The 16,337-nt window shown below is 48.5% G+C and overlaps 1 protein-coding gene across 1 annotated transcript in view; it reads right to left on the bottom strand.

Annotated features, from left to right (window-relative positions):
- morc3a (MORC family CW-type zinc finger 3a) overlaps positions 1-16,337 on the bottom strand; it is a 97,534-nt gene that overhangs the window by 25,549 nt on the left and 55,648 nt on the right. The window contains exons 12-15 of the mRNA XM_072513340.1: positions 15,637-15,711; positions 3,234-3,288; positions 2,720-2,785; positions 797-895 (exon numbers count right to left, since the gene is read on the bottom strand). Of these exons, the coding sequence (XP_072369441.1) occupies positions 797-895; positions 2,720-2,785; positions 3,234-3,288; positions 15,637-15,711 (295 nt within the window). The remainder of the gene's footprint in view (positions 1-796; positions 896-2,719; positions 2,786-3,233; positions 3,289-15,636; positions 15,712-16,337) is intronic.

A 16,337-nucleotide genomic window follows, 5' to 3' on the forward strand; every position in this document is an offset into this window, starting at 1 on the left:
AGGGAGAATCCGCAAACTCCACACAGACAGTGACCCAGAGCCAGAATCAAACCTGGGACCTCGGCGCCGTGAGACAGCAGTGCTAACCACTGTGCCGCAGTGCTGCCCTCTGTTCGGGTACACTGAGGGAGAATTTAGAATGCCCAAATTACCTAACAGCACGTCTTTCGGGACTAGAGGGGAAACCGGAGCACCCGGAGGAAACCCACGCAGACACGTGACTCTTTGTCAAAGCTCATTGTCAAACAGGTTTAACAAAGTCATCCAGACTCGAAACATTATCTTCGTTAATACAAAATTTGTCATATCCTATTTGATGAGCAAAAAAAAAAAAATCAGTAAGTCTGATAGGAGATTCCTTAGACAATGGCTTGTTACTGCATTATAGAATTTGATAAGATTGGTCAGTTGCAGCTAATTCCTCAGGTTGCACGGGAGTCTTGAGCTTAAAGACTAGAAGCACGTAACCGAGCAACAGGCACCAGATGGTCAAAGACTTGATTCCCGTCTGCCTGGAGTTAGTTGATCTTGGCCATGCTGGTGGTCAGGGTACGACAACTTGCTTCAGTGATCCTGGGGAATTAGCCAGAGTTCCTGTATCCGGTTGCTGCTCAGTGACTTTTGGTGGGAAGTGATATGTGCCTATTAGATAATGGCAGGAATCCGTTTGACTGAAATGCTCTTTAGAGACATGGTGCTCAAAAAATGTCTGTTCGTACAAGAATAATGTTTGGGAGAGACACTGGCCACACACGAATTAGTGCGTTGCTGCATGTTAAAGACTCAATAACTGTACCTTATCCTGTAGCTTTTGTTGCAATTTTGCCTGTTCCTGCCGAAGAGCATCAGCTTCCTGAGTATATTTCTGTATGATTTTCTGCAGGTCTGCACTTTGCTGTGAATCAAATAGGCACAAAGAGTCATCTCATTTTTTATTCCCAGCCCCAAGTTATTTTAGCTCCATCCTACTCATTGTTGCTCACATCTTCTTCGCCTTCAGCAAGGTTAACAGTTTCACAGGTTTTATTTTTAACACCTCATCAAGCATATCATCAAGATATGTTTATCAATAAAAGCATGTTAACGGAGGACAGGTACAAGTATCACTAAAGTTAGCCATTGGCAGCCTTGACTGCAAACCAACCGTTTTGTAGTTTTAGGGCGACTTAATGACAGCCACGGGTCTGTACTTGTTGGAGTTTCGAAGGATGAGGCCGGGGGGGATCGTATTGAAATTTACAGGATACTGCGAGGCCTATATTGAGTGCACATGGAACGGGTACTTCCAATAGTAGGAAAAACTAGAACCAGAGGGCACAATCTCAGTCTAAAGGGACCATCCTTTAAAACAGAGATGAGGAGCTGTATGTGTTAATGGTGACTGTATGTGTTAATGGTGACTATGGGTGATTCCTGATTCCTTTTTGTCATTTGTTTATGTTAACATGCTGGCTAATGTCTGGAGTTTGGTGGGAGGATGGGATCGTTGTTATTGATATAGGGATTGACATTACATTTGTTACTGATTTATTGCTGGATGTAAATTTGGGAGCAAATGTGAAAAAGGAGAACAAAAAGTATATATATTTTTTAAAAACTGGTGGGCAGCAAAACCATCTGAACGAGGATATCGACTGCGTTTGTTCTTTAAGTATAATTTTTGTTGCTTAATAAATTGTCCTGACAGCAAAAAAAAAAAAGTGATGAGGAGGAATTTCTTCAGGCAGAGGGTGGTGAATCTGTGGAACTCTATGCCGCAGAAGGCTGTGGAGGCCAAAACGCCGACTGTCTTTAAGACAGAGATAGATAGGTTCTTGATTAATATGGGGATCAGCGGTTATGGGAAGAAGGCAGGAGAATGGGAATGAGAAAAATATCAGCCATGATTGAATGGCGGAGCAGACTCGATGGGTCGAGTGGCCAAATTTTGCTCCCATGTCTTATGGATCTGCTGGGTTACACCGGCTTTTCAGTGCAGTTCACCTGAAATCAAGTGAACTAACAGAAACGATCTAGGAATTTCAAACACCGCAAATCAAATTTGTTTTGAAAATTATCGCACTTGAAAGCTGGCCCCATACAAAAAGCTGGTTGGGGCCACAGACTGAATCAGCATGGCAAGCTTCTGCTAATTGTTCCCTTTTGTGGCACTTCAATGGGGCTCTAAAGATGAAGCATTTCTCTTTTAGGTGCAGAAGGAAGGTCCAGCAACTTCTAAAAATCACTTAAAAAACTACTTGATGGACAACAGTGAAACTGGTAAATTATGCTGGATAGTTTGGAACCATTTAGTTACTCACAAGTGATGATGGGGTTTGACACTTAGGATAAATGCTTACTTCTTGTGACGAACTCATTTCCATTTGCATTAATAAAACTGGATTACGGCATCAAATATTAAGGAATAATTTTTAATGTAAGAGTAAAAACAATTGCATTCTAAAACACCGCACGACAGCACCGATTCCTGGAAGATTTACGTTCACCAGTCTGCACGAGTGAATGAAAACTTGAGAAACAAATTCAATTCAGAAAGCTAGCACAACCGAGTAAAAATTGTGCCCAGTTTGGGCTGATTAGAACTGAAGCGTAAACTCCACCCTTTATCTTCTAAATCTAGTCATAGAAATAATGGCGAATTCTCATAAGACTTCCTGACCATATTCTACAAAGTACTCTGGAAGAATATCCCAAAACATTCCACCCCTGAAAATGTTACCCGATGTTTCTTTTTCTCCTCCTGAAGCTCTTGTTCTTTACGTTTAAGCTGTTCTTCTAAGTATTTCTGTTGAGAGATGGCGGAGATCTGAATTTAGTGTTGAACACAAATCAACAAATCGCCATTTTTATGCATTTCGAGGTTCAGCTTTGGAATTGTGGCACTCTTGACAAAATCGCGATTAAAGCTAAAAAAAAAAAAAATTGAATATTCCAGATTTCCTCTGTAGTCTCTCAAGGGCAGGGCGAAAACAGACAGGAATCAGATTTGCATAATGGGTCCCCATTCATGCCAAGGGACATTTGAAACAGAAACCAGATATTTCTACAAGGAGGAACATGTTACCTCAAACCACTCATGTGCACACACAGATTCAATGGGGAGGGTAGAAAGTGGAGACCTTTATACAGTTGAAAGGCTTTACATTAACAATATTACATTCATTCTCTAACATTAATTTGCACAAAACAGAGAGGACACACGGATGATTTGGTGCCACAATAAGGTATCTTGCCTGTCTGCTGTGATCCCCAGATCGCTGCCGATTCTTCTCGCGGTTCATTTGTTCTCTGGAATAACAAAGCAGTATGTTATATTGGTATGAAAAGTTCTATGAAACTGCCTGGTCACTGGAAAATCATGCACATCTTTTAAGCTATGCACAAATTTTGCAGTTTAAAAATCACCCTGCTGATTTCATCTGTGGGAAGTGCACCCACCTCCAGCTCCTCGGAAACCGCGTTAGGGATTCAGGGTGATTTAGCAGTTTGAATCAGAAATTGGCTGGCTGGAAGACGACAAAGGGTGGTGGTTGATGGGAAATGTTCAGACTGGAGTCCAGTTACTAGTGGTGTACAACAAGGATCTGTTTTGGCTTCCGGTTGCGGCGATGACCAGCTAAGCCGCACGTTTCGGCGGCTCCAGCTCCAACGGACCTTCGGGCTCTTTTAAGAGTCCCAACGGGAAATTTCCGCACGACGAAACCTGGTGTGGGGTGAGTTAATAGGGAGTCCCCCCCCCAACTAAAGAGGAAAATATCGGCGGCGGCGGCTACAGCGCGAGGAATCCTCGACGATAGGGACAGAAAGGAAAAAGAAGCAAGATGGCGGCGGAGAAAGCCCAGGCGACATGGGGGCCCGATCAAGACGAATTTTTAAGACGGTGTGTGGAGCTACTAAAGAAGGAGGTGCTGACCCCGATGCTACAGGCAATTGAGGGGCTTAAGGAGGCACAAAGGACCCAGGAGACAGAGCTCCGCGTGGTGGAGCAGAAGGTGACGGATAATGAGGACGAGATCCTGGGCCTGGCGGTCAAAACACAGACGCACGAGGCGCTCCACAAAAAGTGCATTGAAAGGATTGAGGCCCGAGAAAAGGCACGAAGGAAGAACCTTCGGATTCTGGGTCTCCCTGAGGGAGTGGAAGGAGCGGACTGCGGGGCTTACGTGAGCACGATGCTAAGCTCGCTGATGGGAGCTGAGGCCCCTTCGGGCCCCTTAGAAGTGGAGGGGGCATCGAGGATAGAGGACTGTGTCCTGGGGGTGGTGCACGAAGACCAGACAGGGTTCGTAAAAGGGAGACAACTGAATGTTAACGTGCGACGACTATTAGGGGTGATAATGATGCCCCCAGTGGAGGGGGAGGCAGAGATAGTGGCGGCAATGGACGCAGAGAAGGCATTTGATAGGGTGGAGTGGGAGTATTTATGGGAAGTGTTAAGGAGGTTTGGGAACGGGTTTATTAGCTGGGTTAGACTTCTTTATGGGGCTCCAACGGCAAGCGTAGTTACAGGTCGACATAGATCGGAGTATTTCCGACTATATAGGGGAACAAGACAGGGATGCCCGCTGTCTCCATTGTTGTTCGCGTTGGCAATTGAACCTCTGGCCATGGCGTTGAGAGACTCCAGGAAATGGAGAGGGGTGATTAGAGGGGGAGAAGAACACCGAGTCTCGTTATATGCGGATGACCTATTGTTATACGTGTCGGACCCAGCGGGGGGGGATGATAGAGGTTATGCGAATTTTGAGGGGGTTCGGGGATTTCTCGGGGTATAGGCTAAACATGGGGAAGAGTGAATTATTTGTGATACATCCAGGGGACCAGAGTAGAGAGATAGAAGGCTTGCCTCTAAGGAAAGTGGAAAGAAACTTCCGATACCTGGGGATTCAGATCGCTAGGAGCTGGGGAACCTTGCACAGACTTAATCTGACACGGTTGGTAGAACAAATGGAGGAGGACTTCAAGAGGTGGGACATGCAGCCTCTATCGCTGGCGGGCAGGGTGCAAGCAATTAAGATGATGGTACTTCCGAGGTTCTTATTTGTATTTCAATGTCTCCCTATACTAATCACCAAGACCTTTTTTAATAAAATAGACAGGAGCATCACGAGCTTCGTGTGGGCAGGGAAAGTTCAGAGAGTAAGGAGGGGGGTTCCTTCAGCTTAGTAGGGACAGAGGAGGATTGGCACTACCGAACTTGGGCGATTACTATTGGGCCGCCAATGTGGCAATGATACGTAAATGGATGATGGAGGGTGAGGGAGCGGCGTGGAAAAGACTGGAGAGAAAGTCCTGTAAAGGGACGAGTTTAGAGGCGCTGGTGACGGCGCCGCTACCGATCTCACCTAAAAAGTTTACCACGAACCCGGTGGTGGCGGCAACATTGAATATCTGGGGACAGTGGAGGCGACAGAGAGGGGTGCGGGGAGCCCTGGTGGGGTCCCCAATCAGGAACAACCATAGGTTCGCCCCAGGAAGAATGGATGGAGGATTTCAGAGCTGGTACCAGTTGGGAATTAGGAGGGTGGGAGATTTATTTATAGATGGGACTTTTGCGAGCTTGGGAGCATTGGAGGAAAAGTATAAGTTGCCCCGGGGAAATTTCTTGAGATATATGCAGGTGAGGGCATTTACTAGACAACAGGTGAGGGAATTTCCGTTGCTCCCGACACAGGGGATACAGGACAGGGTGCTTTCAGGGGTGTAGGTCGGAGAGGGCAAGGTGTCAGAGATTTACCGAGAGATGAGGGAAGAGGGGGAGGAGTCGGTGGGCGAACTAAAAGGAAAGTGGGAAGAAGAACTAGGGGAGGAGATAGAGGAGGGTATGTGGGCTGATGCCCTAAGCAGGGTAAATTCCTCTTCCTCATGCGCCAGGCTTAGCCTGATTCAATTTAAGGTGCTACATAGAGCACACATAATGGGAGCAAGATTGAGCAGGTTCTTTGGAGTGGAGGACAAATGTGGGAGGTGTGGCGGGAGCCCGGCAAACCACGCACATATGTTTTGGGCGTGCCCGGCACTGGAAGGGTATTGGAAGGGAGTGACGGGAGTGACCACCCGCGAAATCGCGGGTCAAACCAGGCTGGGGGGGGTTAGCTCTATTTGGAGTTGCGGAAGAGCCGGGAGTGCAGGAGGCGAAAGAGGCCGACGTTGTGGCCTTTGCGTCCCTAGTAGCCCGGCGCAGGATCCTACTCATGTGGAAGGAGGCGAAACCCCCCGGACTGGAGGCCTGGGTAAATGATATGGCGGGGTTCATTAAACTGGAGCAGATAAAGTTTGCCCTGAGAGGATCGGCTCAAGGGTTCACCAGGCGGTGGCAGCCATTTCTCGACTACCTAGGGGAACGTTAGAGGGAAGACAGATGACCAGCAGCAGCAACCCAGGGGGAAGGGGGGGGGGGGTTAGTTTAGTTTAGGTCAAAGATAAAGGGGTTTTGTTACTTGTGTATTGTTAAAAATTTCTGTATTGTTATTGTTGCGTTTGCTTTGTAAGAGGGGAAAAATTGTTGTTTGGGAAAAACTTTTCAATAAAACATATTTAAAAAAAAAAAAAGTGGAGGGGGCTCATCGGGTCCCGGCGAGGAGACCAAAAGCGGGAGAACCACCTAGGGCGACAATCGTGCGATTTCACTGCTTTAATGATAGAGAAGTGGTTCTGAGATGGGCCAAAAAGGTACGGAGTAGTAGATGGGAGAATGCAGTGGTACGGGTGTACCAGGATTGGAGTGCGGAGGTGGCGAGAAGGAGGGAGAGTTTTAATCGAGCCAAGGAGGTGTTACACAAGAAGGTGAAGTTCGGGATGCTGCAGCCGGCGCGACTATGGGTCACGTACCAGGAGAGACATCACTACTTCGAAACGGCGGAAGAAGCATGGACCTTTATTAAAGATGAGAAATTGGATCGGAACTGAGGGACTGATATTACAGGGAAATGTTACTGTCGATGTATATAGAGATGTAAATTGGGAAGGGGGGAGACACTAAGAAATGTGGGCGCCGGTGGGGGGGGGGAAAGAAGAGACATAGGCGGAGGATGAGGAATGGGAGTGGGGTGGGAAAGGGAGCTGCGCCACAAGAGGCGGGTCAGCTACAGAGATGTTCCCGCGCCAGAAAGATAATGGCGGGAAGATAGGCGCAAGGTAGATGGGAGTTCCCCACACGGGGGGGGGTCAAGGAGTGAGCAGGAGAAGCCGGGGTCAGTTGAAGGTTGAAGTCAGCTGACTTGCGGAAGTAATATGGGGGGAGCAATCACGCTAGAGGGGGATCTAGCGGGGGTGGGGGGGGGGGAGATAACAGGGTTGCTGCTGCAGAAATCAAAGAGGAACTGGCTAAAGAAAGGGTGGTCGGGGCTGGAATGCGACAACTGGGGAACGAGTGGGAGTGCGGAATCGGGATGTGGGACTGGCCTAGAGAGGGTGATGGCTAGTCGACACGGGAAGGGGGCAGGTAGCCCCCTAGTGAGGCTGATCACGTGGAACGTGAGAGGCCTAAATGGACCGATTAAAAGGGCCCGAGTGCTCGCGCACTTGAAAGGACTGAGGGCAGACGTGGCTATGCTCCAGGAGACGCACCTGAAGGTGGCGGACCAAGTTAGGTTAAGGAAAGGATGGGTGGGACAGGTGTTCCATTCAGGGCTAGATGCAAAGAATAGAGGGGTGGCCATACTGGTGGGGAAACGGGTATCATTCGAAGCAAGGAGCATTGTAGCAGATAGTGGAGGCAGATATGCAATGGTGAGTGGCAGGCTGGAGGGAATGGAGGTTGTGTTGGTTAACGTATATGCCCCGAATTGGGACGATGCAGGATTTATGAGGCAGATGCTGGGACGTATACCGGACCTGGAGGTAGGAAACTTGATATTGGGGGGAGACTTCAACACCGTGCTGGACCCAGGGTTAGATAGATCCAGATCTAAGACCGGAAGAAGGCCGGCAGCGGCCAAGGTGCTTAAGGGGTTTATTGACCAAACGGGGGGAGTGGATCCATGGCGATTTCTTAGACCGAGGGCCAGGGAGTTCTCCTTCTTCTCCCATGTTCATAAGGTGTACTCCCGGATAGATTTTTTTGTTTTGGGAAGGTCGTTGATCTCGAGGGTGGAAGAAGCTGAGTATTCAGCCATAGCTATTTCGGATCATGCCCCACATTGGGTGGACCTGGAACTAGGAGAGGAGAGGGAGCAGCGAGCACTCTGGTGATTAGATGTGGGATTGTTGGCGGATGAGGGAGTCTGTGGAAGAGTGCGGGATGTATCGAGAGGTACCTGGAGGCCAATGACGACGGGGAGGTCCGAGTTGGAGTGGTATGGGAAGCACTAAAGGCGGTGGTCAGAGGAGAGCTGATCTCCATCAGGGCCCACAAAGGGAAAACAGAGGCCAAGGAAAGACTACTGGGGGAGATCTTAAGGGTGGACAGGGAATTTGCGGAGACCCCGGAGGAGGGACTGTACAGGGAGAGACGACGACTCCAGACGGAGTTCGACCTTCTGACCACCAGGAGGGCGGAGGTGCTGTGGAGGAAGGCACAGGGGGTGAGGTATGAGTATGGGGAAAAGGCTAGTCGCCTGTTGGCCCATCAGCTGCGAAAGAGGACAGCGGCGAGGGAGATAGGGGGAATTAGAGACGAAAAGGGAGCTACGGTGCGGAGAGCAGGGAAGATAAATGGGGTGTTTAAGCCCTTTTACGAAAGACTTTATAGGTCCCAACCCCCGGAGGGAAAAGAGGAGATGCGGCAGTTTCTGGACCAATTAAGGTTCCCGAGGGTGGAGGAGCAGGAGGCGGAAGGCCTGGGGCACCAATTGGGGTGGACGAGGTTACCAAGGGGCTGGGGAATATGCAGGCAGGGAAGGATCCGGGACCAGATGGGTTCCCGGTGGAATTTTATAGAAAATATGTGGACCTGCTGGCCCCGCTGTTGGTGAGGACTTTTAACGAGGCCAGGGAAGGAGGGACTCTACCCCCGACAATGTCGGAGGCGACAATATCGCTAATTTTGAAGCGGGATAAAGATCCGCTGCAGTGCGGGTCCTATAGGCCTATTTCACTATTAAATGTGGACGCCAAATTGCTAGCAAAGGTGCTGGCATCGAGGATAGAGGACTGTGTCCCGGGGGTGGTGCACGAAGGCCAGATAGGATTCGTAAAGGGGAGACAACTAAATGTCAACGTGCGACGGCTATTAGGGGTGATAATGATGCCCCCAGTAGAGGGGGAGGCAGAGATAGTGGCGGCAATGGATGCAGAGAAGGCATTTGACAGGGTGGAGTGGGAGTACCTATGGGAGGTGCTAAGGAGGTTCGGGTTCGGGAACGGGTTTATTAGCTGGGTCAAACTCCTTTATGGGGCCCCAACGGCAAGTGTGGTCACGGGTCGGCAAAGATCGGAGTATTTCCGACTATACAGGGGAACAAGACAGGGATGCCCGCTATCTCCATTACTGTTCGCGTTGGCAATTGAAGCACTGGCCATGGCGCTGAGAGACTCCAGGAAATGGAGAGGGGTGATTAGAGGGGGAGAAGAACACCGAGTGTCACTCTACGCGGATGACCTACTGTTGTATGTGACGGACCCAGTGGGGGGATGACAGAGGTCATGCAGATATTGAGGGAGTTCGGAGATTTCTCGTAATATAGGCTTAACATGGGGAAGAGTGAAATTTTCGTGATACATCCTGGGGACCAGATGGCCTGCCTCTAAGGAAAGTGGAAAGAAACTTCCGATACCTGGGGATTCAGATAGCCAGGAGCTGGGGAACCTTGCACAGACTTAATCTGACACGATTGGTAGAACAAATGGAAGAGGACTTCAAGAGGTGGGACATGCAGCCACTGTCATTGGCGGGCAGAGTGCAGGCAATTAAGATGATGGTCCTCCCGAGGTTCCTATTTGTATTCCAATGTCTCCCTATACTGATCACTAAGGCCTTCTTAAAAAAAATAGACAGGAGCATCACGAGCTTCGTGTGGGCAGGGAAAGTCCCGAGGGTAAGGAGGGGGTTCTTACAACGTAGCAGAGACAGAGGGGGACTGGCGCTGCCGAATTTGGGCGACTACTGTTGGGCCGCCAATGTGGCGATGATCAGTAAATGGATGATAGAGGGAGAGGGAGCGGCGTGGAAAAGACTAGAGAGAAAGTCCTGTAAAGGGACGAGTCTAGAGGCGCTGGTGACGGCGCCACTACCGCTCTCACCAAAAAGATTTACCACGAACCCAGTGGTGGCGGCAACATTAAATATCTGGGGACAATGGAGGCGACAGAGAGGTGTGCTGGGAGCCCTGGTGGGGTCCCCAATTAGGAACAACCATAGGTTTGCCCCAGGGAGGATGGATGGAGGATGCCAGAGCTGGCACCAGTTGGGAATTAGGAGGGAGGGAGATTTATTTATAGACGGGACGTTTGCGAGCTTGGGAGTGTTGGAGGAAAAGTATAAGCTGCCCCGGGGAAACTTCTTTAGGTATATGCAGGTGAGGGCGTTCACAAGACAACAGGTGAGGGAATTTCCATTGCTCCCGACACAGGGGATCCAGGATAGAATGCTCTCGGGGGTGTGGGTCGGGGAGGGCAAGGTGTCAAAGATATACCGAGAGATGAGAGAAGAGGGGGAGGAGCTGGTGGGCGAACTAAAAGGAAAGTGGGAAGAAGAGCTCAGGGAGGAGATAGAGGAGGGTATGTGGGCTGATGCCCTAAGCAGGGTAAATTCCTCTTCCTCGTGCGCCAGGCTTAGCCTGATTCAATTTAAGGTGCTACATAGAGCACACATAATGGGAGAAAGGTTGAGCAGGTTCTTCGGAGTGGAGGACAAGTGTGGGAGGTGCGGCGGAAGCCCGGAAAACCACACACATGTTTTGGTTGTGCCCGGCACTGGAGGGGTATTGGAGGGGAGAGATTTCGAAGGTGGTGAAGGTCCGGGTCAAACCAGGCTGGGGGTTAGCTTTATTTGGAGTTGCGGGTGAGCCGGGAGTGCAGGAGGCGAAAGAGGCCGATGTCGTGGCCTTTGCGTCCCTAGTAGCCCGGCGTAGGATTTTACTCATGTGGAAGGAAGCGAAACCCCCCGGACTGGAGGCCTGGATAAACGATATGGCGGGGTTCATAAAACTGGAGCAGATGAAGTTTGCGTTGAGAGGATCGGCTCAAGGGTTCACCAGGCGGTGGCAGCCATTCCTCGACTACATAGCGGAACGTTCGAGGGAAGATAGATGACCAGCAGCAGCAACCCAGGGGGGGTGGGGGGGGGGGGGGGGGGGGGGGAGTTTTATTTTATGTTCATTGATTAGTTTACCATGTTGGTTAGTTACTTTTTATTAGACTGTGGTTATTATGCTACACGTACTGTTACATTTTCTTTTTATATTTGATGCGTAAAGGGAAAAAAATTGTGATCGAAAAATTTTCAATAAAATATATATTTTTTTAAAAAGGATCTGTTTTGGGGCCACTGCTGTTTATCATTTTTATAAATGACCTGGAAGAGGGCATAGAAGGATGGGCGAGTAAATTTGCAGATGACACTAAAGTCGGTGGAGTTGTGGACAGTGCAGAAGGATGTTACAAGTTACAGAGGGACATAGATAAGCTGCAGCGCTGGGCTGAAAGGTGGCAAATGGAGTTTAATGCAGAAAAGTGTGAGGTGATTCATTTTGGAAGGAATAGCAGGAAGGCAGAGTACTGGGCTAATGGTAAGATTCTTAGTAGTGTGGATGAGCAGAGAGATCTCAGGGTCCATGTTCACAGATCCCTGAAAGTTGCCACCAGGTTGAGAGGGTTGTCAAGAAGGCGTACGGTGTGTTAGCTTTTTTGGTAGAGGGACTGAGTTTCGGAGCCATGAGGTCATGTTGCAGCTATACAAAACTCTGGTGCTGTCGCATTTGGAGTATTGCGTGCAATTCTGGTCGCCACATTATAGGAAGGATGTGGAAGCATTGGAAAGGGTGCAGAGGAGATTCACCAGAATGTTGCCTAGTATGGAGGAAAGATCTTATGAGGGAAGGCTGAGGGACTTGTGGCTGTTTTTGTTAGAGAGAAGGTTAAGAGGTGACTTAATTGAGGCATACAAGATGATCAGAGGATTAGATAGGGTGTACAGTGAGAGCCTTTTTCCTCGGATGATGTCTAGCACGAGGGGACATAGCTTTAAATTGAGGGGAGATAGATATAGGATAGATGTCAGAGGTAGGTTCTTTACTCAGAGAGTAGTAAGGGCGTGGAATGCCCTGCCTGCAACAGTAGTGGACTCGCCAACACTAAGGGCATTCAAATGGTCATTGGATACATATAGACGATAAGGGAATAGCGTAGATGGGCTTTAGAGTGGTTTCACAGGTCGGCACAACATCGAGGGCCGAAGGTCCTGTACTGCGCTGTAATGTTCTATGTGCCCCCCAACCCTCCCAGCCCCCAAACCCCCGAATGCTCGATGTGACTTAATTCTCAAAAGTGCATAATGAATAATGCTCATGAATTGTAGAACCCCTCCATCCTTCCCCTCAGTTCAAATTTGACCTTTTCAAGAGTTAAGAATTCCAGCAGGACCCCAGCAAAGCCAGGGCACAGGGTGGAGAGGTTGATCTCCACCCTAACAAGGTCCGCCTTCGGGCGATCAACGAGGCAAAGGCTACAACATCTGCCTCCGCGCCCGTTTCCAACCCCGGCTAGTCCGACACCCCGAATATGGCCTCCCGAGGGTCTGGGTCCAGTTTCACGTGCACCACTTTCGAGATTTCCTAAACACCTCCTTCCAGTAATCCTCCAGCCAAAACATATGAACATGGTTTGCGGGGCCTGCCCCGCAACGCTCACATACATCTTCTACCCCTCAAAGCGCACTTATAAGGTGAGCTCTGTACACCACCTTCAGCTGTATCAGCACCAGCTTCGCACACGAGGTGGAGGCATTCACCCTCCGGAGCACCTCACACCAGAATCCTTCCTCCATACCCTCTCCCAACTCTTCCTCCCATTTTGCCTTGATCCCTTCTAGTGGTGCCTTCTCCTCCTCCAAAATAGCCCCGAAAACCGCCGATACTATCCCCTTCTCCAGTCCCCCCGTCATCAGCACCTCTTCCAGCAATGTGGAAGCCGGCTCTAGTGGGAAGCTCTATCTCCTTTCTCAGACCTGCATGTATCTAAATATTTCTCCCTGTTCCAGTCCATACTTTGCTCCCAGCTCCTTCAATCCCGCAAAACGACCCCCAAGAAATAAATCTTTTAGAGCCTTCATAACATTTAGTGGGCAAATATAGGTGATGTCCGGCACTCATGGTCAACTTCATGTTGTCCTTCATCTTCCACTTGCGGAGCAAATGGTTGCATTGCTCATGCCCTGCGTGAACTCAAGTGAGCACTGTTCACCGTCTTAGAGGGAGATCGAAGCCAGGGATCTGTGGTTGGGCCAGTGAGGAGATATTGGTTTTCAATTCTGTCCATCTGAACGGCAAGTTGCCATCAGCCGCTTAAATAATAGTTGCTTCCCAGAACAGCCATGTCGTGGCTCTTGTGTCTGTTATCATGCAATGTTTCGAGTGGCTAGTCATGAGACGGATCACTGCCAACCTCCCAGACGGTCTCGATCCACTGCTGTTTGCCCATCACCGCAACCGGGCTACAGCAGATGCTAACTCCCTGGCTCTACAATCAACACTCGAACATCTCGACAACAAGGACACCTATGTAAGACTGCTGTTCATCAACTACAGCTCCGCCTTTAACACCATTATCCCGACAAGACTAATAACCAAACTCTGCAATTTTGGACTTGACCCTCGCTGTGCAGCTGGATCCTCGACTTCCTCACCAACAGACCGCAATCGGTCAGGATAGGCAACAGCACCTCCTCCACAATAGTCCTCAACACCGGGGCCCCGCAAGGATGTGTGCTCTACTGTACTCCCTATACACACATGACTTTCCAGCAAGATTTAACTCCAACTCAACCTATAAGTTTGCAGATGATACGACTGTGGTGGGCCGTATCTCAAACAACGACGAATCAGATGACAGGAGGGAGATAAATCACTTGGTTAGATGATGTATCGAAAACAACCTCTCTCTAAATGTCGGCAAGACCAAGGAACTGATCATCGACTTCAGGAAGCGTAGCATGACACACACTCCGGTCTGCATCAATGACATAAAGTGGAGATGGTCGATAGCTTTAAGTTTCTTGGGGTCCCCATCACCAACAGGCTGTCCTGCTCCACTCACATTGATGCAACAGTCAAGAAAGCCCGACAACATCTCTACTTCCTACAGAAGCTAAAGAAATTTGGCATGTCTGCATCGACTCTCTCAAACTTCTACAGATGTGCGATAGAGAGCATCCTATCCGGCTGCATCACAGCCTGGTACGGCAACTACTCCAAGATCACAAGAAACTGCAGAGCGTGGTGAACTCAGCCCAACGTATCACACAAGCTTGCCACCCCCACGTTGATTCTGTACACACCTCCCGCTTTAAGTTCCTGGGGATTACCTTCACCAACAGTCTGTCCTGGTCCGCTCCTGTCGATGCAACAGTCAAGAAAGCCCAACATCTCTACTTCCTACGGAAGCTAAAGAAATTTGGCATGTCCGCATCGACTCTCAAACGTCTACAGATGTGCGACAGAGAGCATCCTATCTGGCTGTATCACAGCCTGGTATGTCAACTGCTCGGTCCAAGGTTGCAAGAAACTGCAGAGTGTGGTGCACTCAGCCCAACACATCACACAAACTTGCCACCCCCACATTGATTCTGTATACACCTCCCGCTGCCTGAGGAAGGCAGACAGCATTATTAGAGACCCCTCCCACCCAGGCATTACCTTCTTCCAGACCCTTCCATCAGGCAGACGGTATGGAAGTCTGAAGACCCGCACATCCAGACATAGGAACAGCTTCTTCCCCACAGCTACAAGGCTCCTCAACGACTCCCCCTCGGACTGATCTGTTCTCTGTAAGAATTCTATTCAAGACGTCCTATGCTGCTCTTGCTCATAATTTGCTTTGTTTGGCCCCTTGTTCCACACTGTAACCAATCACTGTTTTGTCGATGTTCCATTTGTCAATTTTCTCTGTTGATTATTATTTTGTCTACTATGTACGTACTTTATACGTTCCCTCGGCCACAGAAAAATACTTTTCACTGTACTTCGGTATGTGACAATAAATCAAATCAAATCATTTGGAGCACTTTCTTGGCAGATTTTCCAAGTCTTTATGAATGGGATGGTCAGTGTTACTCATGACCTTTTCCACAGTGAAACAATCATGTGTGTGAAGAAATTTCTCTGGACATTATTTTCACTTTTTAATATGATGATCCCATGTTATTATCTTCCCAGAGGAAATACTGCTTCCTTTTTCTTCATGTTAAACTCTTTAGGATTTCAAAAACTTCAAACTTCCTCAATTTGCTCTGTTCCATTAAAAATTATCCAAGCAGCTTAAATGTGCGCTTCAACATTACCAATTCACTAAAACAAGACAAAAATGGACAACTTTTTCTTCTCCACTGAGATGGTGCATAGCATGACGAGAAAATGGTACTTTTGCACGGTGAGCTGGTCTCATTTACCTGGCCAAACTGAAGTTTGAAACACATTTTTAAATACTTCACTTAGTTACAACTTAAAAATGCATTATGGTAGAAAAGACAAATAGACTCACTGTTTTTTATATGTTTTCTCATAACTGGGAGTAACTTCAGCAATATCTTCAGGTTCTTCTGGGGCACTGCAGCTCCTAAATTAAGAAAACAAAATAGTTATTTAAAACCAAGTTAGCTATGGGTGCAGGCAGAAAATACTACTGATATTCAAAATCTGAGACAGCAAGTAACATTGTGTGTGTGTGATCCTTCAACATTCGGCGTTCCACATAAAACATTGACCTGTCGTCGCTGTCAAATGCTAACTGCCATACATTTCCAGCACTCCACTTTTATAACACAATTTTAACTTCTGTAGTTTTCCCTTTAATGAACTGAAAATGAAATGAAAATCGCTTATTGTCACAAGTAGGCTTCAAATGAAGTTACTGTGAAAAGCCCCGAGTCACCACATTCCGGCGCCTGTTCGGGGAGGCTGGTACAGGAATTGAACCGTGCTGTTGGCCTGCCTTGGTCTGCTTTCAAAGCCAGTGATTTAGCCCTGTGCTAACCAGCCCCTAATCGCGAATACTTGAAGGTGGCAGGAACTGCTTTTCATTCGGACACGCCAGCACAGATGCAAGCGTTTAAATCACCCCTCTGCATATATCAATCCACTATACCAAAAACCACAGGGTACTAGAATTAAATAGAGTGCACCAAAATATTGTTTTCTTAATAATTTGCAGAAAATCTCTCAAATACCGGAGTACTTCAGGCC

Source organism: Scyliorhinus torazame, chromosome 8 (genome assembly GCF_047496885.1).
Source record: "Scyliorhinus torazame isolate Kashiwa2021f chromosome 8, sScyTor2.1, whole genome shotgun sequence".
Lineage (NCBI taxonomy): Eukaryota > Metazoa > Chordata > Chondrichthyes > Carcharhiniformes > Scyliorhinidae > Scyliorhinus > Scyliorhinus torazame.